The sequence below is a fragment of the Pituophis catenifer genome, unplaced genomic scaffold (assembly GCF_029215685.1).
Source record: "Pituophis catenifer annectens isolate HBS135680 unplaced genomic scaffold, rPitCat1.0.hap2 SCAF_7, whole genome shotgun sequence".
Lineage (NCBI taxonomy): Eukaryota > Metazoa > Chordata > Lepidosauria > Squamata > Colubridae > Pituophis > Pituophis catenifer.
In genome coordinates this window covers 41,727,243-41,753,241 of record NW_027256887.1, presented here as the reverse complement: position 1 = coordinate 41,753,241, position 25,999 = coordinate 41,727,243, and the positions used below count along the sequence as shown (strand labels likewise).

General features: G+C 43.8%; 1 protein-coding gene across 1 annotated transcript in view; it reads left to right on the top strand.

Annotated features, from left to right (window-relative positions):
- The window catches only part of PPM1H (protein phosphatase, Mg2+/Mn2+ dependent 1H), a 105,404-nt gene that overhangs the window by 65,633 nt on the left and 13,772 nt on the right, over positions 1-25,999 (top strand). Inside the window, exons 5-6 of the mRNA XM_070946659.1 lie at positions 15,626-15,710; positions 18,426-18,544. Coding sequence (XP_070802760.1) covers positions 15,626-15,710; positions 18,426-18,544 — 204 coding nt within the window. The remainder of the gene's footprint in view (positions 1-15,625; positions 15,711-18,425; positions 18,545-25,999) is intronic.

Here is a 25,999-nt window from a genome sequence, read left to right as displayed (position 1 = left end):
CTATCCTCTTTCATGAATTTCAGTTTTCACAAAAATTAACTAATTCTGAATGAAGTTATGTTCTTTGCCACTTTCTGATGCTAAATCTTTTCTTCTGCCAGTGTCTTAGCTGACTTGAAGTTTCTGGGAGAATCTCTGAAATTTTTCTTCCCCTTCCTTTTAATGCTCTACCATTTCTTCTTGCTGCATCACAAGTTAAACATGTTTCAGTGTTCGTCTTTTTTTTTTTTGTCAGTTGAAGCAAATAGGCTAGCAATCCAGAGTGAATGCATTAATCTGAAGTACTGAAATAACTTGTAATTATTTTTTTTTTTTTACCTTGAAAATAAAACTTTGATTCATTTGGCAAATTCATATGTTAAAGTGTCCTTAAAATGGGATCAAGTCCTTGTGTGAAGGCCAGGCCAATTCCCCATCCCCACTTGAACAATACTTCTATACTTCTCTCTCTGTTGTGGTTTGTATACTCTAATTTTTAATGATTTTTTTTTTAAATTCCTTTTTTTAAAGCGCGGATTTTAGCATTGTTTGCACAAGGTTCCATTGCTGTTGTGCAATAGCATTTTTATTAGTTCTGCTAATGTTTCAGCAGTACATTACAACATAAATACAATGCATTAAGCATAATGCATATCAAGTGCATTGGCTGCCAATCTCTAAAACTATTCTGATAATACAGAATTTACAGCAAAATTCTCAGCCAAAGATTTGTATGGATCAATATATAAATTTTACTTTTAACTCCATAATCGTTTCTTTTATAAGAATTTCTTCAGAAGAATATAAGAATAAAACTTCTTTGACTGATTTATTCATCTGAGCCTAACATACTAGACTATTATGAAAATGACTAGACCTTCTATGTCTGTATAAGAAAATTATTTCAGTAACTGCAATGTTAGAGCAATCCAGATGCTAATAGGGAAGTGGCCAGGCATAGCAGCAATAGTCAGTAAATCCAAATAAAACAATTTTTAAAAAAGAAATCCAGCCCAGAACTTCTGTAGGTGTACATATTATGACTGGTACTAGTCATATTAGAAATGTACATATTTACTACATAATTATTTTTAAGCCATTTCTAGAAAATACTAACATTATGTTTAGCTATTTATGCAAACAGTTAATAGATGCACTAGAACTAGTGTATTTAATTGTAGGAGTCAATGGGGAAGAATCATACTTATACAATTTCTTTTCCTTTGTTCCTTTCCTACTGTTGCTGCTTTCTGATCCATTTAATAAATAACTTCTTGCTGAGGATATAGTAAACTCTTGTTTGTTCATTGTATCTGTCCCGTCTCTGCCTATATCACATTCAAAATACTTCTTCAAACATGCATATGTTTCTGCCTCACCTATGTGAAATTCCTAATGTCTGGAACCTTTTGATAAAATGAGCACATACTTCCTGTGGTTTCAAATTCCTAACAACTGTCAAAAAGGAGTTGGTAAATGATTTCTCTGCGTCATTTCTTAGCAGATTGTTGAATCCGTTATAGAGATATGCAGTTTATTGCTGTGTTTCAAATAATTTCTGGTTGAAAAGTATGTAATAGAATCAGGGCATCCTATGAATACTTTTTCATAGCAGGAAGAGAGTGCTTTTCTTTTTCCTTTAGAGCAGGAGTGTTAAACTCGGCGGCATCATGTGCCGTATCGCAACTTTCTCCCTCTTCGCTAAACTGGGTGTGGCCAGCATGTGATGCATCCAACCTACAGGCCTCGAGTTTGACAGCCCTGCCTTAGAGCATTCAAATGCCAGATGACCTTGTAGTAATGAAATTACTCTTTCAACTCTGCAGCATGGTAGTATTTGCTCTGCAGCTTAAGCAGGATGACTTTCTCCTATAGTATTTGGATTTCAGCTTTCCCTCTTTACAAGAAGCTTGAAATCTAAGCTATATCACAGAGCTGCTAAAATATCTTTAGTGTTTTAGTACCCTGCATGTAACTTTCCTATTTGATGGTTTATGAACCAAGGTATGCTAGAATACAGATTTTTTCCTTACCTTTCTTATGAAGGTGCCCTGGGAAAAATTGGATTTGGATTATAGTTTTGGCATACTAGACAAAGTGTGATTTCTTAGCTTTTATTATCAGAGAATTCTTCATGTAGCCTGGATATGACTTAAGTCTCCAAATTGAGTCTACTCCTGTGTTTTACTAAAAAGCATTATATGATAGACTTGATTGATTAAAGTAATGAAATTAAAGTTAGTATCTGTAGGTCTGTGGAAAATTGGGTTTAGTATATTAGGGAAGTACATTATGAAGAGTTTAATTTAACAAATGAAATTAAAGAAAGAAAAATAGACATATTGTATGTCTCTGAATTGAAGAATAAAGAAAGAATATAGCAAATCTGAAGACAAGTAATCTGGGACTTCCGCTGGCACCGCCGGCGCTGCTGCAGCTCCTTTGCGAGCTGCTACTCCCGGGATCTGTAAAACCGCCAAAACAGTGTAAATCAACTGGTTTGGCGGCTGGAACTTCCCCCTCGGGCAAAGAGGGGGGGGTGAGTGCTCAGGTGTATAGGGTAGAGCCCCCCAGAACCTCCAGGATTAACCCTGGAGGCGCAGAGGGTGAGGGCTCTCCAAACGCCTGGAAAGCAGCTCCAGACTCGGGATTCTGTCTTTGACAGATTAAGGCGTCGCGACCATCCCTGTGAAACAAGTGATTTCAAGGATTGATTTTCACGCAGGCAGAACAAAACAGGAGAGCTTCTCGCGAGTATTTTTCTTTCTTTAACTCTGATGAATAATGAGTCCTTTCAGATTTGAATGAAAGCTTTAAAGTGATCCAAAATGGCGCTGATTGAGGACGGAAGCTTAAGAGGAAAGTGATTGTTAAAGCTTGTTTGCGCTTGTTAAGGTCGTTATAGCTGTCAGTACTTTGAAGCTTTGCTGAATGAAGTTTGCAGCATAAGAAAAGATGGCAGAAGTAAAGATTTTTGAAGAGAATGGAGGTTTTTCAGCAGATAATTCAACAAGTGTACAAATACTGACAGTGGATTTTGTGGATGCATGGCAAAAATCATTTATGGAAAGACTGGATGAGATCTTTGAGAAGTTTATTACTCAAATTGCTAACAAAGTTGCAATGTTGAAAGAGGAGGAAGAACAAAAAGCGGCTGAAGAACATGGAAGGGATGTTTTTCAAACTATGAATAAACTGACGGGCTTGAAGGAGGTTAATCCGGAGATATGGAGAGAGATCTATCCAGAGGTTCTGACGCAGATGAGAGGAAAAGTGCTGGGAGAAGCTTGGATTTTCAAGATATCAAGAAGGATTAGAAATGGAACATTACAATTTCTTTACAAAAATGGACTTTTAATCCTATTTAAAGAGGTGTGTTGCTTAAAAGGAATTACTTTGCGAGCTGCACAGGATTGGAAGATAAAATTACAGTTGAATACACAAAAGCTTGTAAAAATAAAAGATGGTGGAATAAAGCGGAAGAAGAAGGCTCAGAAAAAAACCAGGGGGAAATGGAAGTGGAAGAATTTTATTCCTCTTTGTTAGGCAGGATAACATGGTGAATGATTGTATTGGTATTTAAGATTTTTATTAAGGATATGATTTGTTTGGTTGAAATTTTTTTTTTCTTTACTTATGACTGGGTGTTTCAACTGTTATAAAAACGGATTTTTTAAAAAAGAAATTTTCTTTTGGATGTTAAATGACTGGATGTTTCAACTGTTATATAAACATGAACAAGGATATGATCTCTTTGGTTATGATTGGATGGATTATATCTAAACATTATTTTAAGTAATGGATTAAATGAGAATTTTTTGGGGGGATGTTAAATTCAAGGCTATAGATTTTTCAATATATTTTCAAGGGCTTTAAATTGTTTGTTTATTGTTGAATTAATTGGGATTAACTACCTTTAAGCAAGAAAAGTTATATTTTGTTTTGAACAAGGAGAGTTAAAGTACAAGTGATAGATAAATCTATAGATAGTTAGTTTGTGGGGTTTTTCATTAAGGTTTGTTAAATGTTTTTACCCTGTACTTGTTCTGGGAAGTCCGGGTTGGGGGTTGGGATGGGAGGGGGGAAGGGAGGGGGGGAAATATATATATATATATATATATATATATATATATATATATATATATATATATATATATATGATTGATTTTTTGTTTAAGATGTATGTTGACTATGAAATAAAAGTTTTTTTTTTTTTAAAAAGACAAGTAATCTGGTCTTGTGGAATAGAGTTCAATATATGCTGAGAAATAAAGTGTAGTTTTAATTATGAATGACATAGCTATTGCTAACAGGTATGTCAGAAGAAGTGTCATCTAGGTTGATATAAATGCATATGAAAGTACAATCGGAGCCTATAGATTACTGAGTACTTATATATCTGATTAAAGGTGAATTAAAGAATTAGATATGATGCTTGGTAACATTGCCCAACATTTTGAGTACATGTGATCTAAGAAAAAAAAATAAAATTCTGTTAGGTACTATGAATAGGTGGAATTGTTGCAGAAGAAGATGATAAACTGATTTCAATATGTACAAATTCTGTCATTTCTTAAACATATACATGAAATAATTTATTCAAGATGGGCATCAAATAAATTTCATAATAAATAAACAAACACTGAAGTAGAGAAAAGTACCAAAAGGCTAGTGTCAAAAATTTGTGGTTTCTGGAAAGCAAATTCAACCTTTAGAACATGTATGAGAATGAAAACATCATAAAAAAGCCAGAGATAAAAAATAGAATGCTTTATTAAGGCAGAACATCATCATATTATGTGTTTAACTAAAGAACTGGCTCCTAATTGCATATAATATACCAAGTTTTCTTGCCATTTTCTCCTATTGGCTGTCACGGCAGTCATGCATGGGTATGACATCAGTTGTTGTCCTATAGGACCGAGTCTACTGGAAGTTTAAGCACCGCCTCCTTCTGCTTGGCTCCAGTTTTTCGACTCGGTCTGTCAGGACAAGTCGTGTCTATAGAGTTCTCTTCTTTCTAATTATTTAACTTGGCTTTTTGACTCGGAACGGACTGATTTCTCTTTGTTTGCTCCTCTGGATTGTTCGCTAATATTCTGGCTGTGCTGCCGTCTGGCAGCTAATTTAGGCGCGAGCACGAGCTAGCTCTGTCACGCTTCCCGGCTTTCCCGCAAGGTGAATTGAATTGCGGAGGTCCTAATTGCAGACCCCTTCAATATTATATTGGGGTCTGTTCCGGGCAATTTTGGCTTTGACAGCGGCGGCGGTGCTTTCAGCTCTGCAGCTATTTTCGGTGCGAGTTTTCCTTCGCATCTCAAGCGGTTTTCAATGCTTGCCCTTTTCAAGCCGCAAGTCGCGCTTTTCAGCCATCAGGCTAGCGACTCCTCCAAGGTCTCTGCTTCAAGGATCGACCTTCTCAATTGCAAGTACCGGGGATTCCTAAAACTTCTAAGTAGGCCCCTTTGAACTGCGTGGCTAGTAATCCAAGATGGCGGATGCCTCTAAATCTCGTTCTTCCTGCCAGGCCCGCAACAGGGGAAAGAGACCCCAGGTGGAGGATCCTGAAGAGGGGACTTCTAAAGGTCGCCCCAGCAAGTCCAGGGCCGTTAGCGCAGGGACCTCTTCCCGGTCTAGTTCGTCCAAGCCGTCGCGGGAAGAGGAGAGGCGCCTTAAGGCCATTGAAAAAGCCTTCCACAAGGCCCAAGCAGCCTCTGGCCTACAGGGCAACCCTAACCAGGCTGAGGCCCTTACCAACGTGCCTCCCTCTGACAAGGCTTCTTCCAATCCACCTCTGCAGAGGCCTACTCCAGCCTTATCCCCAGACAGATCAGTTATTGGAGACACTGCTTGCGATACAGAAACAGCTTCTGTTTTTCCTGTGACCCATGAGGCTTCTCCTTCTCCTGGGCCTGAGATTCAGGTTTCACAGAGTCCTCCTGCTCAGGTTCCTAATCAGGTTTCTCAATCCTTACCTGATATCCCACCTGCATTAGCTGCAATAATTTCAGAAGCCATTCGCCAGGGCATTTCTCAAGGGCTTCAACAAAAATATGTCACACCCTCTGAGGCTTCTGCTCATTCCAGTCAGCATCATCACTCTGGAGGTCTATCCTGCCAGGATGAAGTGGAGGGTGTCACTGAGGCTTGTGATGCTGATGATTCAGTTAACCAAGATTCCCTTTCAGAGGGCGAAATTGTGGCTGATCAAGACCTCTCAGATGATGAGGGCCTGGAACCTGACCAACCCGCATTCATTGGCCTCTTCCGGCCACAAATGTTTCGTTCGTTACTTCACAAGGCCCAAAATGTCACTGGTCTTGGGGTGGCTTCCTCTTCTTCTTCTGCAGATGCTGCTACTTCTACTTCCATGGATCCGGCCAATTCGCTATTCCAGGAACCTTCAGTTCAGAAGGAAGTGGTTCCTGCTCCAAAATTGTTTTCGGATGTGGTTCTCAGGCAATGGTCTTTTCCAGGTTCTGGACCTGTCCCCAATAATCTGGACAAATGCTTTTATAACATGGCCCCTGATTTCTCTCATCTATTGCAGATTCCTTCAGTTGACTCTCTTGTTTTGGCGCTGTCTTCTCCCTCTCCTCTCACAGGTCCTCCTGAAGAGTGTTTGCACCTGGAGGAAAAGAAGGCCGAATGAACCTTGATTAAGGGGCACCAGGCCTCGGCCTGGTCGGTGCAGGCCTCTTCTGCAGCGTCATTTTTTAATAGAGCGACCATCCTCTGGCTGATGCAACTGCAAGCTCGCTTACCCTCTTCAGATCATCGTTCTCATCAGGATCTGAATAAGATTTTAGCAGTGGTGGAATTTTCTGCCGATGCCATCCTCAGTGCAGCCCGCTTCTCTGCCAAGGCCATAGGATCTTCGGTCATCTCACGTCGCCTCTTATGGCTCTGTAACTGGCAAGCTGACATCAGAAGCAAGTGGCGTCTGGCATCTTCCCCGTTTTCCGGCGAGAAGCTTTTTGGTTCGCAACTGGATCCGCTCCTCGTTGAAACTAAAGATCACCGCAAGGTACTTCCTTCCCTTAATCATCGCCCTGATAACAGGGCTCAACCCTTTTTTGGTTCGTCTTCCTTTCGCAGCCCGGAGTCGTCCTTCGCAGCCCAGCAATCTCAACGTACCTTCTCCTCCAGAGGATCGGCCCATCAGGACAACCAGGTTAGGCACAGGGCCAGATTTGGCTTCAAGCGGCCCTTTCGAGGGGGTAGGGGTTATCCCTTCCGTAGGGCCCGATAGGTCTTCCCTTGATCAATCAATTGCCCGATTCTCTGATCAATGGGACACTACTGTCTCAGATGTCTGGGTCAGGTCTACCATTCGTTTCGGTCTCTCCTTGGAGTTCCGATCCACTCCCCAAAATTTTTTTCTGTGATGCCCTACCTCTTGGGATCGCGTCAAGACTGCTCGCATCAATTCGGCCATCCAACACCTCTTAGATATTAAGGCCATTGAGCCTGTCCCCCTCTCCGAGTGGGCTCAGGGGTTCTACTCCCGTCTCTTTCTAGTTCCCAAGTCCTCGGGGGGTGGAGGGCCATACTTGACTTAAAATCCTTAAACCGGCACATAGTCTATCGCCGGTTTAAGATGCAGTCACTTCAGACTATTCTGCTGGGTATTAGACAAGGGGACTACATGGCATCGATAGATTTAATGGAGGCCTACCTCCACATCCCAATTCGGCTGGCCCACCGCAAATTCCTCCGGTTTTGTCACAATGGATGCCATTTTCAATACACAACACTCCCCTTTGGTTTGTCCTCCGCCTCTAGGGTTTTCACTAAGGTGATGGCTGCCCTTATGGCACATATCTGTTCCATCCCTATCCGAGCCATGTTTTACTTGGATGATATCATCATCCTCTCCCGCTCCCCTGACCAGGCTCTCCTAGATGTCAACAGTACCGTCCACATATTGCAATCCCATGGCTTTTCCATAAATTGGGCGAAGAGCCATTTAGCGCCTTCTACCCGCATTCAGCATTTGGGGGCAGTCATAAACACAGTCACAGTGGAGATTTCCTTGTCCCAAGACCAGTCTGACCGCCTTAGCGGACTGTGTCCGACGCCGAAGGTCGGCATCTTTGGCGGATCTTTCCACCTTGCTGGGGAAAATGGTGTCGGTTTATGGGATCGTCCCTTGGTCTCGCCTCCACAGCGGGGAGCTTCAGTGGCTGTTGCTCCCCTTTCAATGGAGTTTCCCCACGCCAACCTTCCGGACGATACAGCTCCCTCCTCCTGTGGTCACCTCCCTCCTTTGGTGGACCTCGCCGGCGGTATCCAAGGGCTGCAAATTCTTCGAGCCTTGGAGGATGGTCATAACTATCGATGCAAGTCTCCTCGGCTGGGGAGCTCATCTCGAGTCTCGCTCGGCGCAGGGTCTGTGGTCCACGCGTGAATGATCCCTCAGCATCAACGTTCTCGAGCTGCGAGCAGTCTACCTGGCCCTCCGGAGCTTCGAGTCTTATGTCCGAGGCCGGGATGTGTTGGTCCACACGGACAACATCTCGGCCAAGCCTCATATAAACAGACTGGGCGGAACTCGCTCAAAGACACTGATGAAGGAGGCTCTTCACCTGGGGCTGTGGGCTGAATTTCACCTGAGCTCTCTTCTGGCGGATTACATTGCTGGGAAGGACAACATCCAGGCCGACGCTCTCAGCCGCTATCGGAGAGATCACACAGAATGGAGCATTCCTCATCGTCTCTTCAAACAACTGTCTCCTCGGTTCGGCATACCTCAGGTGACCTATTTGCTTCCAGCAGAAACCACCTCCTGCCTCGTTTCTACTCTCGTTTTCCCTCGGCGGGAGCAGAAGCAGTAGACGCTCTTCGCAGCCCTTGGCCTCAGGGTCTGCTGCTTTATGCGTTCCCTCCCTTTCCTCTGGTGGCCAAGGTGGTTCGCAAGCTGTTGCAAGAACGGGCGGAGCTCATCCTCCTAGCTCCTCACTGGCCCTGCAGACCATGGTTTGCGAATCTCGTATCCCTTTCCGTAACACCGCCATGGCAGATTCCGGACAATCAGATCGTGCTGCAACAAGGCGACCTCATCCACCCGGACCCTCAGGCTTATCATCTGACCGCCTGGAGGTTGAGTGGCAACATATAATTAATTCCAACGTGTCTCCTGCCGCCATCTCGATCATCCTGGCAGCTTGCAGACCTTCAACCGCTCGTATTTATGACTCCACGTGGAAATCCTTCCTTCGTTGGAGTTCTAGACATCATTTGGACCCTTCATCAGTTTCCGTGGCCCAACTGGTGGATTTTCTACAGGAAGGTTTTGCCTCGGGCCTTTCGCCCAACACTCTGTGCTGCCAGGTGGCAGCATTGTCATCCATTCTGTCCTTCGGGCCTGAAGTTCCTCTCTCCAAGGAGCCTCTAATCAGTGCCTTCTTGTGAGGTGCCACCAATCTACGCCCTCCGGTAATCCACAGGTTCCACCTGGGACCTTAACAAGGTTCTCACTGCTCTCACAAAACCTCCCTTCGAACCCCTCCGGGAGGTCAATCTGAAATTTCTGTCCTTCAAGGTTTCTTTTTTGGTGGCTATTACCTCCGCACGACGTATATTGGAATTGGCATCCCTTTCAGTTTGCTCTGACCTCTGCATCTTCCACAAGGACAGGGTGGTGCTCCGCTTGGATCCCGCCTTCATCCCGAAGATTAATTCCACCTTTCATAGATCTCAGGAGCTCATCCTGCCCAACTTTTGTCCTCAACCCAGTCACCACTTGGAAAAAGTCTGGCACACCCTGGACGTGCGCAGGGCTCTGAAAATATACTTATCCCGTACTTCTTCGTTCCGGAGGACCGAAGCCCTCTTCATCTCTTTCCAGCCATTGACCATGGGTGCTCGTATCTCGGCTTCCACAGTAGGTTCTTGGTTACGGGCTACAATTGCTACAGCGTATGAGTCGCAGTCCTTACCTGTTCCACGTCGTATCACGGCACACTCCACCAGAAGTGCGGCCACTTCCGCTGCATGGGCTACCCAGGCTCTACTGGAGGAGGTCTGTCGGGCGGCTACGTGGACTTCGGTGACCCTGTTTATCTGGCATTACCACCTGGACACTTACGCTTCCGCTGACGCCGCCTTCGGCAGGAGAGTGCTGCAAAGGGTCCGACCGAAACCCACCCTATAGGACAAGAGCTTTGGTATGTCCCATGCATGACTGCCATGACAGCCAATAGGAGAATGGGCGTTGTACTTACCTGATACGCCCCTCCTCTGTTCCGCTGTCACGGCAGTCAGCCCCACCCTGGTCGGTAACAGGGGAGTTTCCCGGGGCGGGAGGTCCTTTCACTTCTACCATTTTATCTCTATAGACATGCCAGTCTACTGTATACCTTCGCCTCAAAACTGGAGCCAAGCAGGAGGAGGCAGTGCTTAAACTTCTAGTAGACTCGGTCCTATAGGACAACATACCCATGCATGACTGCCGTGACAGTGGAACAGAGAAGGGGCATATCAGGTAAGTACAACGCCCATATTATGTGTTTAACTAAAGAACTGGCTCCTAATTGCATATAATATACCAAGTTTTCTTGCCATATTGTTCAACTCCTTTTGTTTCTTCAGCATCTTGGTCTCTATTTCAGTATAAGAATTCTTTCTTTCTTGAATAAACCTTGTGCATCAAATTTATAGTACAAAAATAGATAACATCTTAGGAATTGCTTTCCTACTGTTGCCATGACACCCTGCACTTCAGCTACTTGTACACAAGATCTCTCTAATAAGAGTCAGGCCTGCATTTTTCTTCAATTACTGGACCACATGGTGGCTATGACATCTGTTGTTTCCCACTCTTGTCTTTGAATGTGTTCCTTATACTCCTTTTACTTCTGTTTCATTTCTCCAGCATGGACATAAGACAACCCTTTCTCTCAATTCTGCCTTGAGTTAGAGAATTCCTCCATTGGTGGCTAATTTCAGACAATCTCACTTCAGATGCAGTATTTCAAAGAAGCAATTAAATTATAACAATGGGATAAACTATGAACTAAATCTCTAACATTTACACTATCATAACTAAGAAAATTGATACAAAATGTTTTACAGATGCTATACAACTTCATTAATAATATTTAAGATGGTCAAACCATATACCTTGGAAATGCCATGACATAGATGGAATGTTTCATCGTATATGGTATACATCAGTGGTGGGTTGCCCCCGGTTCGCACCAGTTCTATAGAACCGGTAGTAAAACCGGCAAGAGGCTCCACCCACTGACCCTGACATCATGAAAATGTTTCTGCGCATGTGCAGAAGAGCATGTGCGCGAGCAAAGCGAGTGCACGCGTGGCCCCATTGCACACTGATAGTAAAGGTAAGTAGAACCCACCCCTGTTATACATGTAAAAACACTTGGAAGTGTTCTCTTCATGCCTCCCTCTAATACACCGTCTGCACATTTATCAGGCAAATGAGTATTTTGACCATATAATCATTTTTATGCTGTTTTCTACTTCCAAGCTGTATAAACTTGAATGTTTAGTGGATATAAGTATATCAGGTGATATGTATTTGTGTAATGAGGGTGTGGCCTATGGAGATCAACACCCTATATCGGGTCTGCAACCTTAAACACTCAAAGAGCCATTTGGACCCGTTTCCCACAGAAAAGAAAACACTGTAAATCACAAAATCTGGGTGGGCGTGGCCAACTCAACCACTCCCACTGGTCACATGACCCCCCCAGCCATGCCTAACCAGGTTTTGTGTCTCCAGGGGTTTTCTGTGGGAAATGGGTCTCTCTCTCTTCCTCCCTCCCTCCCTCCCTCCCTCCCTCCCTCCCTCCCTCTCTCTTGCTTTTCTCTTTTTCCTCTCCCTCTCCCTCCTTCCTCTCTTTCTTTTCTTTCTTTCTTTCTCTCCCCTTCTCTCTCTCTCATTTCCCTCTTTTCCCCCTTGTTTTCTCCCTCTAGCTCTCTCATTTCTGTGTCCCTCTTCCTCCCTCTTTCTCTCTCATTTGTTTCTCTTTTTCCTCTCTCTCATTCTCTCCCTCCATCATTTTCTCATTTCTCTCTCTCTCTCTTTTCCCTCTTTTCTCTCTCTCATCTCTCTCTTTCCCCCCTCTCTTTCTCTCGTGCATTTGTTCCCTCTTGAATCATTTCCAAAAACAGGCGAGGGTTGGTTCTTTTCTCTTTTTTTTTTGCTGATGTTTTTTCTTCTTCTTTGGGTGCGTTTTACTATATGATTTAAATCAAGAGTCATTTCAGGTTCCCAGATAAATGAAGCTCTTTCGTCCCCCTGCTGTGGCTCCCTGTTGGCAGGCTGGCCCCTCCCCTCATCCTCCCAGTCACTCTTCGCATGACCTGAGAAGGTAAGGGCGACAGCGGGGATGGAGACTCGCTCCATGTTCCAAAGCAGGAGGTGCCCCTGTATTTCCCTCTCATCTCGTGATTGCTTCTTCCGGTGCTTAGTGCTGCACGCACCTTGGTTGCCTGGGGTTAAGCACCCTTAAATTTAGTGCATTTCACAATAGTGGAGACGGCGTCCCTCCTCCTCCTGGAGCCCATTACGATGCGGAGCATCGGCCATAGCCAGGCTGGGCCAGTGTCTCAGGGCAGAGAGAAAGTCGTGTGTCTCCCTAGGCGACTGAGGTGCATGCAGCACCAAGAAGCGCCGGAAGAAGTGCCCGCAAGATCAGAGGTAAGTACAGGGGCGCTTCCCTCCTGCTCTGGAATATGGAGCGAGTCTCCATCCCCGCCGTCACTCTTACCTTCTCAGACTACATGAGGAGTGATTGGGAGGGGAGGTCGAGGGGCGGGGCCAGCCAGCCAGCAGGGACCCACTGACTCTGAAAAGTCAAAAATTGTAAAAAGTTAGAGGGATGCAGCATTCTTGAAATTGCTAGGATATTGGGGTTTGATCACAGAACCATCAAACGTATTGTTGCAAATAGTCAACAGGGTCGCAAGAAACGTGTTGAGAAAAAAAGACACCCATTTGAGAAAGATTTGCCAAAGATTTGAGAAGAATCAAACGTGAAGCTACCAGTGACCCATTATCCTCCGCTGCTGTCATATTCCAGAACTGCAACCTACCTGCGGTGTTGCATTTGTTTCCCGGAGGCTGAAGATGAGTGAGATGAGTGAAAGAAAAACATCCACGGATAGCAGAATCAACAGCAACTTTATTGAGCATCAGACATAGTTCATATAGTTTCTCAGTTTCTCAGTTCTCATCTACTATACGTGTTATTTCATTATTGGTTAACAAATCTCCAAGGTACAGTAATTGGTTAGTAATTACATCATTGGTTTTCATGAGAATATGCATGTATTCACACACAATGAAAGATATACTGAAAGCAGCAAATGTTTCAGGTTATACATTGTTTCACCCTGTGTCCTTGTACATGCTAGAAACACTGCTCAAAGATGAGAATTGCTGATGTTTGCAATTTCATGTAACCACAGTTCCAAAAACCATACGGATGAGCATTGTAATAACCCTATACTGCAGTGCCCAGAAGTACAAGGTGTTCAGTGCTCAGTGCTCAGAGACATGGCCAAGGTAAGGAAGGCTGAAATCCTACCACCACTGAACAAAACACATAAATTGAAATGGCAAGACTGAGCCAAGAAATATCCGAAGACAGATTTTTCAAAGGTTTTATGGACTAATGAGATGAGAATGACCCTTGATGGACCAGATGGATGGGCCCATGGTTGAATTGGTAATGGGCACAGAGCTCCACTTCGACTCAGACACCAACAAGGTGGAAGTGTGGTTCTGGTATGGGCTGGTATAATTGAAGATGAACTAGTTGGACCTTCTTGGGTTGAAGATGGACTCAAAATCAACTCCCAAACCTACTACCAGTGTTTAGGAGACACTTTCTTCAAACAGTGATACAGGAAAAAGTCTGCATCTTTCAAGAAGACCATGATTTTTATGCTGGACAATGCTCCATCGCATGCATTGAAGTACTCCACTGCGGACCTAACCAGTAAAGGCCTTAAAGATGAAAGAATAATGACATGGCCCCCTTCTTCACCTGACCTAAACCCTATTGAGAACTTGTGGGTCCTTCTTAAATGGGAGATTTACGGTGAAGGAAAACAGTACACCTCTCTGAACAGTGTCTGTGGTGCTGTGGTTGTTGCTGCACAAAAAGTTGATTGTCAGCAGATCAGGAAACTGACAGACTCCATGAATAGAAGGCTTATGACTGTTACTGAAAAGAAGGGTGGCTATATTGGTTACTGATTTTTTTTTTTTTTTGAAATGTCAGAAATGCTTATTTGTCCATTTTAGTTGTTTGTTTATTATTCTCACTTTAACAGATGCAAATAAATGAGTGAGATGGGCAAATTTTTCATTTTATGTTTAGTTGCATAATAATTCTTCACACTAATAGTTGCCCAATAATTATGGACACAGATATTCTCCTAAGAAAGCCAAAACCTCTCTTTTACTTTCTTAAATATTCAGGTTTGAAGTTTATTAACATTTTGGATTGACCAAGAGCACTGTAGTTGTTCAATAATAAAATTAATCCTCCAAAATACAACTTGCCTAATAATTGTGCACACAATGTATATGTTATTATCACCAGCACATTAATGCCTGATGGGGAGTTCAACTTTGTGCTCTCTGCATCTAAGGTGCTTGCTCAAGATATGACAGTTGCAAACTTGAACTAGTCAGTTTGGGATCCATGGGTAGCCTCAGAGCTGCACTACTCTTAAGAAGCCTGAGCTGCAGACTACCATGAGTCCCCAGGCAACCTTAGCTAGCCTAGTAGCCCAGCACAAAACTGCAGGTGCCCCATCCCAGGTGCCCCCAAAGCCCTAGAATGGCACTGTGGTGCAACATCCCTGCCCCATTCACGTTAGAGTCTGAGGCTCCTGTCGTATTGCACTCTGCTACCTAGCTGATCTTTGCCATCTTCTTGTTCCCACTGCTGCTGAGGTTTGCCTGTCTTTTGCAAGGCAGCTACTAGCCACACAAAGCTTTCTTCTCAAGGTCTCACAAGGAAACTGCTGTGTGTTACCTCAGGACGAAGGCCTGCATCTGCATTCTGAAGGACCAAGCCTAGTTTGCTTCATCAACAATGGCAGCCAGAAATTGGCAAAGGTCAGTTGGGGATAACAGAGAGTAGGGTGGGAGGGGCTGTGGAATGGCGGGGGCCAAAAGTGCAGAGAAGGGAAGAGATAGCAATAGCAATAGCACTTAGTGCTTTACAACTTCTCTAAGCGGTTTTAACTATAACATTACATATTAAGCAGTATGCACTCATTCTTTCTGTTAGCAGAAATCTAGTTAGTTTTTTTTTTTTTTTTGTCTAAACATGGCGTTGTTTCTGCTAAGCATGCATTAATTTCTGGTAAAATGTTTTTTTCCTGAAATGACATGTGCATTCTGAATAAGTAATCTATTTGTATAAGTCATGTGGAGCCAGAGATTGAAGACCCCTCAATCCTCATATGAGATCCTAGCCTGCAGAGAGCTGTTCAACAGTGTGAGTTGTGCTATATGTTTCCTGTGGCATAGGAAAATGTGCTTCTTTTATTTTTTGATTCAATACATAGAACAAATCAACACTATGGTTTCTTAAAGAAAGCCATCTTTTTTTAGGGACTGCTCTCCACACTCTTACTATGTGTTTGGATTTTTCAGAGCCATAATAATTAGAAATGGAGAGGTCATTCCAATGTCTTCAGAATTCACACCAGAAACAGAGCGTCAGCGGCTTCAGTATCTGGTAAGAGGCCTAAATCCTTATATTAGAAGATGATAAGAATGGATTTTTTAAACCAAGGTAAACAACTTCAAATTCCAGGACTGCAAACTCCCCAAAGCCCAGAATTGTTGCCAAATTATTGCTTTTTAATATATCTGGAGATGATTAAATACGTGAAGACTATGCATACTAACTGCTGAAGTTGTTATTATTATTGTTGTTGTTGTTGTTGTTGTTTAGACTTCTATACCGCTTCATAGTGCTTTACAACCCTCTCTAAGCGGTTTACAAAGTTAGCATATAGCATATTGCATATTGCATATTGCATATTAGCATATTGCATTAGCATTAGCATATTGCCCCCAACAATCTGGGTCCTCATTTTACCCACCTCGGAAGGATGGAAGGCTGAGTCAACCTTGAGCCGGTGAGATTTGATCTGCTGATCTGCTGAACTAGCAGTCAGCTGAAGTAGCTGCAGTACGGCACTCTAACCACTGTGCTACCTCGGCTCTAAAGTTCCCTGACTTTAGAAACATGTCCAGTTCCTAAAAAAGCTGTTGCACAACACTATGTGCCATCAAATTGGTGTCCTCTCTTAGTGATCATATAGATAGATTTTCTCTATGACAATCTGTCCTAACCTGGCCTTTCAGGTCTTCTAACAATACCCCTCATGCCACTATAACTGAGTCCATCCATCTTACTGTTCTTCTTCCCCTTCCTTCCACCTTTCCCAGTATTAGAGCTAGTTCTTTGCCTAATGTATCTGAAGTAGGATAATTTTAGCCTAATCATTTGTGCTTTGAGTGTAAACCCTGGGTTAATTTGTTTGATAATACATTTGTTTATTTTCTTGGATGTTCGTGGTATTCTTAGGACTCTTCTCCAACGTGGCAAAACTTACAAAGCAATCATCATCACTCGACCCTCATTGCAGTCAAGATCTATGGCAGAACATACTGCAAAGCAATAGAGAATCTGTGACATTAATCACTAACAGACCAGTATAATAAAACATTCATGTACTATCCCTGCATTACACTAAATACTACTATATTTTTATTTGTCAAATTCAGAGTGGTCTGATATATTATTCCCTCTGTGTCTTCGTAGTTATGAGAATATTGATGGCGATTTCTGTTCTTCCTATATCCATTTCTTAAGGCAAGAAGAGCCATTTCTTTATCAGGTCTGCCAAGTGTGGCTTTTATATAAATTTCCAGAAAAATTAGCTAACACCTCAAGCAAATGCTACACATAGATTTATTTCTCCCCCCTTCCTCCCTTGTGTCCCTTGCTTTCTCCTGTAGTCTCTAGTGCACCATCATTTTAGTGGCCTTTCCTCCCACTGAGACTGATTGGGGCAGGTTTGAGAGACCAGATGGCTTTTCCTTTTTACAAATACTTGCTCTTCAGAACATAGGTTGCTGGCTGTAAAAGCAGGAATGAAGGACATAGGAAGAGCGGACTGTTTTTCACAAGTGTTTTAAACGTTTTGGAAGATAGAACTACTTTAAGAGTATGCAGGTTTACAACAACAATTGCAAAGCAAATATCATGAACATTCATGCCTCTGTCATTTAAATAATTTGTGTGCCTTTAAAATCAAGGAAGTTCTGTGGCATTTTTAGAATATGATCTTACCTGAAGGAACCAGAATCATAACATTACTTCCTTTTTTTCTGATTGGACTTAAAATGCTTCTGTTATTTCCCTAAAACGTATGTATTTAGTTCGTTTCCATATGTAGCAAATGTATAATAAAGGTGAAATTGCATTAGAGAGAGTTTCAAAAGCGATGGAAGTTATACTGTACTGTATGTAATGAGAAGAAATGTCACGTTATACAGTACTTAATCTTTTTGTTCCCCAGTCTTAATGCTGCTTACCACAAGATGTTGGGATGACACATGCAGTCCCCCCCCCCAAAAAAACCCAGCAGTTTTGTTTTTGTTTTAGGGATATTAGCTACATGCTACTAAATTTATAATGAACATGCACTGAAACCATGTCAGATTTCAGCATCAGTAGCATATATATTTTTACAAAATAGGTCTTCTACTTTGTTCTTTTGTAAAAGAAACAATTTTGAAGACCAGAAAAATGTAACTGCCTTACCAGATTTGTGAGAGTAAAAACAGCAGCACTCAGAAAGAGGAAGATGAAAGTTTTGATACAGCAGTTTATGAACAGCTCTCTCATTAATTTCTTTAAAAATTTGTTTTAGGCAGAAATCTATTGTCTGCTAAGTTTATGAATCTATGGATTTTCCACTAATTAAGCAAATGATTTGTATGCTTTTTAAATTGTTCATTCAGTTTTATTAAAGAAAGTTGGTATTTGAGATTGGCTGATACAGATTGTTGGCAATGAGACTCTTCTGTTTGGGCAGTCAAGTGAGACTGAGTCTAGATATCACTTTCCCCAATAGTTTCATCTTCCAAGAAAAGCTGAGGGTATTGGCAATCTATTAGTCTAGCAGTCTGCCAACAGCTCTTATGTAAGATGAGAAAATACAAATTAATATTACTAAATTGTGACGCTCTGCCCTAGCTCAGTATAGGATCAAATGTATAAGCAACTTCTCCCGATTATAAATGCTAGAAGAAAGTGCAGCAATTGTGCAAGCTCAACAATTAAAAGGTGTAACAGGGGTTTTGGGATCGTTTGACGAGACAAGGATGTGAGATTTCTGGGATGATTGCCCAGTCAATGTCCTCTTTTAATTTACAGGCATATATGCAACCCCATTTGCTGGGAAATGAATTTACACACTTGGAATTTCCAAGGAGAGTTCAGCGGAAGGAAGTTGGGAAAAGAATGCTTTATCGAGATTTCAGCATGATTGGCTGGTAGGTACATACCCCTTTTTGGAAAAATGAAAAATATGTTTTAAAAACTTCCCTACAGATGTGGTCGTACATATACAACATCTAGAAATATAAGGGTATGATAATAATATACATTTCAGTTACAAAACTAAAGAGACTATATTGGAACCCAGATGTGGAAAACTGGTTGTGTCAAAACGTGGGAGAGCGGGTGAAAACAAAAGTTCAGTCTTGTAATTTTTTTCCCTGGTGGGGGAGGATGGGGGGGTTGATAGGTGTGGGGGCGCTGCAGCATCCCTGGGGCCAGTCATAAGGGTGAAGGACCATAAGGGGTGCTGTAATGGCTGTAACTTTGGATCATAAGTAGCTTTTGGTAACTGTAAAAAGACCTGTCTTTTTAAGACTTAAGTCTTAAAACGTAAGTGACAAATTAGCACTTTGTTTACATCTCCCTCTAAATCTTTATTTTTTTCTGATTTTTTTTTTTTAAATTGAGGTGGTGCTTACTTTTCTCTGGAAACATTATATTTTAATCAAGTTGGTTTTCCTAACATGCCTGCTGAATATGACACCTGATGGAGCTTTTCCTTTGTGTAATTTAGAAACTGCTTTGCAAATATAGTTACTGTAGGCCTTCAGCTTTCATAGTTCCACAGAATGTTGTGTGTGGCTCACAAGGAGATAAGGGGAATGGTAGATGAAGGCAAGGCCAATCTTGTCCTTTCCAGTCCTCTGATATAAATAGCTTTATAGAGTCAAGCATTAAAGTCCTATTAGGCTTTATCTTGAGAGTCATCTAATAAAAGAGACTCCACTGACTCCACTTCATCTTGAGAGTCATCTAATAAAAGAGACTCCACTATTAGTTTTGCCACAAATACCAAAATAAAATTTAAAGTGGCAGCGTCCCTTTCCCTGGCCTGGATTTATCTTCAGTCTATAACAAGGGACTTCATTAGTTGTTGCTTTGCCCTATTAAGGGCAATGGTCTTTCCTGCTAGATTGAAAAGAGTGTCAGCTATAAAGACTACTGAGCGGTTGTCTGTGTTCTGTTTTCACTTATTGAGCTGTGCTTTGTTTCCAAATCCACATCAGTTCCCAATATGAACTGTGGTTCAGTCACCCAGATAATATATAATGCATGGGTGTGTATTAGACTGATGTTTCTCAACATCAGCAACTAAGATGCATAGACTTCAACTCCCAGAATTTCCCAGCCAGCATACTCTCTTAGAAGTCTGCAAAAGAGCAGTGATTTTCTCTTAATGATGTAACTAAACCTTTCTCTTCAGTTATGCATACAATTTTATCCATGTACAGCTAGTCCTCAACTTACAACAGTTAATTTAGTGAGCATTCAAAGTTACAGTGGCACTGGAAAAAGTGACCCATGACAGTTTTTCACCGTTACAATCCTTGCAGCATCCCCATGGTCATATGATCAGAATTCAAACACTTGGCAACTGACTCATATTTATGACAGTTGCAGTGTCCAGGAGTCACATGATCACCTTTTGCAACCTTCTGACAAGCAAAGTCAATGGGAAAGCCATTCACTTATCAACCATGTTACTAACTTAACAACTCCACTTAACAACAGTGGTAAAAAAGGTCATCAAATGGGGCAAAACTCACTTAACAAGTGTCTCACTTAGCAACAGAAATTTTGAGCTCAATTATGGTTGTAAGTCGAGAACTACCTGTAGTTCCCTTTTTAAAAAGCTATTTAGGTGGACAGCTGAACTTCCCTCTTAGACAAACGTGTAATTGGATGATTTTTTTTAATGTAATGTAGCTACAGCTTCCACCAACTGGCAAACAAACAGAGAAATAACCTCCCCAGAAATATTAGGTTATATGGAGATAATTGGGCTCCAGGTCTTTTTTGATTTCTGACTATGTATGCAGGTGGCATAGAGCTTCATGGATTTTTTTGGAGCCTGGTTTAGTGATGATAAATGGGTTCGTACAACATGCATTTTCTGCATTTTGCTCAAGATTTGCAGCCGTGGCTCCAATAAAAACAAGGAGGGGGATTTGACCTGCTGTGTATTCTGCACATCTCTTGGCAGTGACAAATGAGCTTGTTTTCTGTAATTGCACATATGGCAGAGGAACAGAAACAGTGGCATTTGGGCAGGATGAGCTGGAAAAAAACAACAAACCTCACAGATACCTCCCTCAATTGATGAGGAACAAGTTAATCGTTTAAAATTTAGGGCTCAACTTCACCACCATCCTGCCAAACTGGCATGAATACGTAATACTTTTTTCTATGAGTTCATGATCACATCTACACTCATCCCTGACCCGCAGCTCAAGCAACTTCCAAGCCCAAATGTCTATTTGAGGCTCCATTCCCATGGTTGCTGCTGCTGCTGCTGCTGCTGCTGCTGCTGCTGCTGCTGCTGTCCATGACCATTTCAGCTGGGGATAGAGCCTCACTTGAGCAGAAGCACCTGGCCCTGGTATGGCAGCCTGGTGCCTTCTGAAGCCCTTTCCAGTTTTAATGGAGCATCCTTACTGTATATTAATTTAACATTAGAGTTTAGTCTCTTTTGAAAGAATGAGACTAAATGTTTAAAAAACAACATCCTGTTTGGAAATTTGATTTAAACCTGGAGCCAGTGATGGTTCCTGTCAGCTAGATGTTGCTGGCTATGTCTCCAGCAAGGTTTTACATGGCCATGCTATTTGTTACTTTGAGTGGGTATGAATGTCCTCTTTTTTTCTACTCCTTCTCCATTTTTTGGCTATCTTTTGGTTGCTTCCATGAGTTGTTAGACATGATGTTATTTCCTTGTGGGATTAGCTGAGGATGAAGTTGTGGAAATTCACTTCCCTTAACTTGTCTCACATTAAAAAACATAAGGACAGGACACTTGCAGGTCTTGAGACAAAACAGGGATTAGCAATGAGGGGAGCACAAAATTTAGGCTGCCATGCCCAAGACTGCAAGAAAACACTAAGGTGGCTATCTGGCTATGCCTAGATTGGAGCTATACAATACTTCCTGTTTGGGTCCTTGCATTGCTTCATCATGAAAGATTTTGCTTTTACTTCCAAGTTGTTTTAGGGCATGGAATCTTTTTTTTTTTTACATATTTCGGTTTTGCCTTTGAAATGCACTGTCAATCTCTGCTTATTTTTTTTGGAGATCAGTGTAATGCCATAGCTAGGCTGAGCAGCTGGAAAAAACAGATTCAGATTCTCATTCAGTGAAGTAGCTGATTGGTTTTGTTCCTGCCCTCTTTTATCTATCTCATTAAAGAGGTACCTCTATGCTATATTCTTTTTCTATTTTTTTTAAATAATTCCTACCTTTCTTCTTTCTTTTCTTTCTTTTATTAGATTTATATACCGCCCTACTCCCGAAGGACTCAGAGCGGTGAACAGGCACAAAATAAAATACATAGATACAAAAGTTAAAAGATATAATTAAAACCAGATTAAATAATTTAGCCCGAGACAATTAAAAAATCCCAATAATTTAAAACAGATTAAAATTTCAATTTAAAAGAATTTTAAAACAGGGGAGAAAATTAGGCCAGGCCGGCTTGTGGAATAGAAGAATCTTAAGAGCACGGCGGAAAGTGCATAGATCCGGGATCCTCCATATCTCTGGGGGGAGCTCGTTCCAGATAGTGGGTGCCCCCACAGAGAAGGCCCTCCCCCTGGGGGCCGCCAGTCGACATTGTTTAGCTGACGGCACCCGGAGGAGCCCCTCTCTATGAGAGTGTACCGGCCGGTGGGAGGCTGCTTGTGGTACTAGGCGGTCCTGTAATAACCAGGTCCTAAGCCATGGAGCGCTCTAAAGGTGGTAACCAAAACCTTGAAGCGCACCCGGAAGACCACCGGGAGCCAGTGCAGCTCGCGCAGGAGAGGTGTCACACGGGAGCGCCATGTTGCTCCCATAACCACCCGCGCGGCCGCACTCTGCGCCAGTTGGAGCCTCCGGGTGCTCCTCAAGGGGAGCCCCATGTAGAGAGTGTTGCAGTAGTCCAGGCAGGAAGTGACGAGGGCATGAGTGACTGAGTGTAGGGAGTCCTGATCCAGAAAGGGACGCAACTGACGAATCAGGCGAACCTGATGAAAAATCCTCCTGTTCATGGCCGTCAAGTGCTCTTCTAAAGACAGCCGTAAATCCAGGAGGACACCCAAGTTGCGAGCCCTCTCTGTGGGGGCCAGCGATTCGCCCCCAATAGTCAGCGATGGCGTCAACTGTCTATATCGGGACGTCGGAAACCACAGCCACTCGGTCTTGGATGGGTTGAGCCTGAGCCTGTTCCTCCCCATCCAGATCTGCACGGCCTCCAGACACCGGGACATCACTTCAAGGGCATCGTTGGGGTGGTCCGGGGTGGAGATGTACAGCTGGGTGTCATCAACGTACTGATGGTACTTCACCCCGAAACCACGGATGATCTCACCCAGCGGCTTTACATAAATGTTGAACAAAAGGGGCGAGAGGACCAACCTTTGTGGCACCCCACATATGAGGGGCCTCGGGGTCGACCTCTGCCCCCTGCCAACACAGACTGCAACCGGTCGGAGAGAAAGGAGGAGAACCACCGTAATACAGTGCCCCCCAACCCTAACTCTTCCAACCGGTGCAGCATGATACCATGGTCGATGGTATCAAAAGCCGCTGAGAGGTCTAATAGGACCAGGACAGAGGAGCAACCCCTGTCCCGAGCCCTCCAGAGATCATCAACCAGCGTGACCAATGCCGTTTCCGTGCTGTACCAAGGCCTGAAGCCCAACTGGAATGGATCCAGATATGTAGTTTCATCCAGGTACTGGGGGAGCTGTCGCGCAACCACACTCTCAACAACCTTCGCAACAAAACGAAGGTTGGAGACCGGACGATAATTAGCCAACACTGCCGGGTCCAGGAAAGGCTTCTTGAGGAGAGGCCTCACCACCGCCTCTTTCAAGGCGGCGGGGAAGTCACCCTCACCCAACGAAGCATTTATAATCCCCTGGAGTCAGCCTCGCGTCACCTCCCGGGAAGCCAGCACTAAGCAGGAGGGGCACGAGTCCAATAAACATGTGGTCGCGTTCCTCAATTTACAACCATTTATTTAGTGACTGTTTGAAGTTATAACGTCACTGAAAAAAGTGACTTATGACTGTTTTTTACACTTAAGACTGTTGCATCACCCCCATGGTCAAGTGATCAGAATTTGGACGCTTGACAACTGGCATGTATTTATGACAGTTGCAGTGTCTCAGAGTCACAAGATCACCTTTTGCGACCTTCTGACAAGCAAAGTCAGTGGGGAAGCCGGATTCCTCTAACAATTGTGTTACTAATTTGACTATTGCAGTGATTCAAGCAAGAAAGGTTTTAAAATGGGGCAAAACTCACTTAACTCACTCACTTACTGTCTTGTTTAGCAATAGATATTTTAGGCTCAATTGTGGTTATAAGTCGAGGACTATCTGTATCATACCTCTGTCTTGCTACAATTCCTCATGGCTTAGAGACTATTTTTTCCCTGTCCTCTTTTACTGCTGAATATTTTTATTTTATTTATTTATTTATTTGTTTCCATTTATATACCGCCCTTCTCCAATAGGACTCAGGGCGGTGAACAGCCGAAATAAAAACAGAACATACAAAATTTAAAAGCAGTTTAAAATGATTAAATATTTTTTTTGGCCGTAATTTAAAACAACCCAATTTAAAATCAGTTAAAATTTAACTCAAAACTGTGGGATCAAGCCAGCCCAGGTAGTTGAAATAATAAGTTTTCAGGGCCCGACGAAAAATCCGGAGGTCTGTTATTGTACGTATCTCTGAGGGGAGGTTGTTCCAGAGGGTGGGCGCCGCCACAGAGAAGGCTCTCCCCCTGGGGGTCGCCAGCCGACACTGTCTGGCGGATGGCACCCTGAGGAGGCCCACTCTGTGCAAGCGTACTGGCCGGTGGGAGGCTATTGGTGGCAGAAGGCGGTCTCGTAAATACCCTGGCCCTAAGCCATGGAGCGCTCGGTCTTGGATGGGTTGAGCCTGAGCCTGTTCCTCCCCATCCAGATCTGCACGGCCTACAGACACCGGGACATCACTTCAAGGGCATGGTTGGGGTGGCCTGGGGTGGAGATGTACAGCTGGGTGTCATCAGCATACTGATGGAACTCCACCCCAAAGCCACGGATGATCTCACCCAGTGGCTTTACATAAATGTTGAACAGAAGGGGCGAGAGGACCGACCCTTGTGGCACCCCACAAGCAAGGTGCCTCGGGGTTGACTGCTGCCCCCCTGTCAACACAGATTGCGACCGGTCAGAGAGGTAGGAGGAGAACCACCGCAGAATGGTGCCCCCCATCCCCAGCCCCTCCAATCGGCGCAACATGATACCATGGTCGATGGTATCAAAAGCCGCTGAGAGGTCTAACAGGACCAGGATAGAGGAGCAACCCCTATCCCGAGCCCTCCAGAGATCATCCACCAACGCGACCAATGCCATTTCCGTGCTGTACCCAGGCCGGAAGCCGGACTGTAGCGGGTCTAGATAGACAGCTTCATCCAGGTACCGGGGAAGCTGCTGCGCCACCACACTCTCAACAACCTTCGCAACAAAGCGAAGGTTGGAGACTGGACTATAGTTAGCCAAAACAGCCAGATCCAGAGAGGGCTTCTTGAGGAGGGGCCTCACCACCGCTTCTTTCAAAGCGGCCGGCAGGACCCCCTCACTCAGAGAAGCATTAACAATTCTCTGGAGCCAGCCTCGTGTCACCTCCCGGGAAGCCACTACCAACCAGGAGGGACACGGGTCCAATAAACATGTGGTCGCGTTCAGCCGTCCCAGGATCCTATCCATGTCCTCGGGAGCCACAGGATCGAACTCCTCCCAGATAACACTCTCAAGACCTGCCTCAGTCATCCCGTCCGGACATACCCAGTCAGAGGCCAGCCCTTCCCGAATCTGAGCGATTTTGTCATACAGATACTGCACAAAATCCTCGGCTCGGCCCTGCAAGGGGTCATCCCGCACTTCCAAATGGAGGAGGGAGCGGGTCACCCTAAACAAGGCGGCCGGGCGATTATCTGATGACGCAATAAGAGCGGCAAAATAGCTAGATTTCGCCGCTTTTATCGCCACTAGGTAAGTCTTAATATGAGACCTCACCCGTGTTCGGTCGGATTCGGAGCGGCTGGTCCTCCAACTACTCTCCAAGCGTCTTTTCCGGCGCTTCATCTCCCTCAGCTCCTCGGAGAACCAAGGAGCTAGGTGAGTTTGGTGCCGGGTCAGAGGCCGCAAAGGCACGACACGGTCCAAGGCCCCGGCGGCCGCACTATCCCAGGCGGCCATCAGGTCTTCAGCCGAGTCATGAGTCAGAGACTCAGGAAATGGCCCAAGCTCCATCTGGAACCTATCAGGGTCCATCAGGCGCCTGGGGCGGAACCACCTGGTCGGTCCCGCCTCCCTGCGGCGGGATCCAGCGGTTAGAAAGTCCAGTCGAAGGAGCGA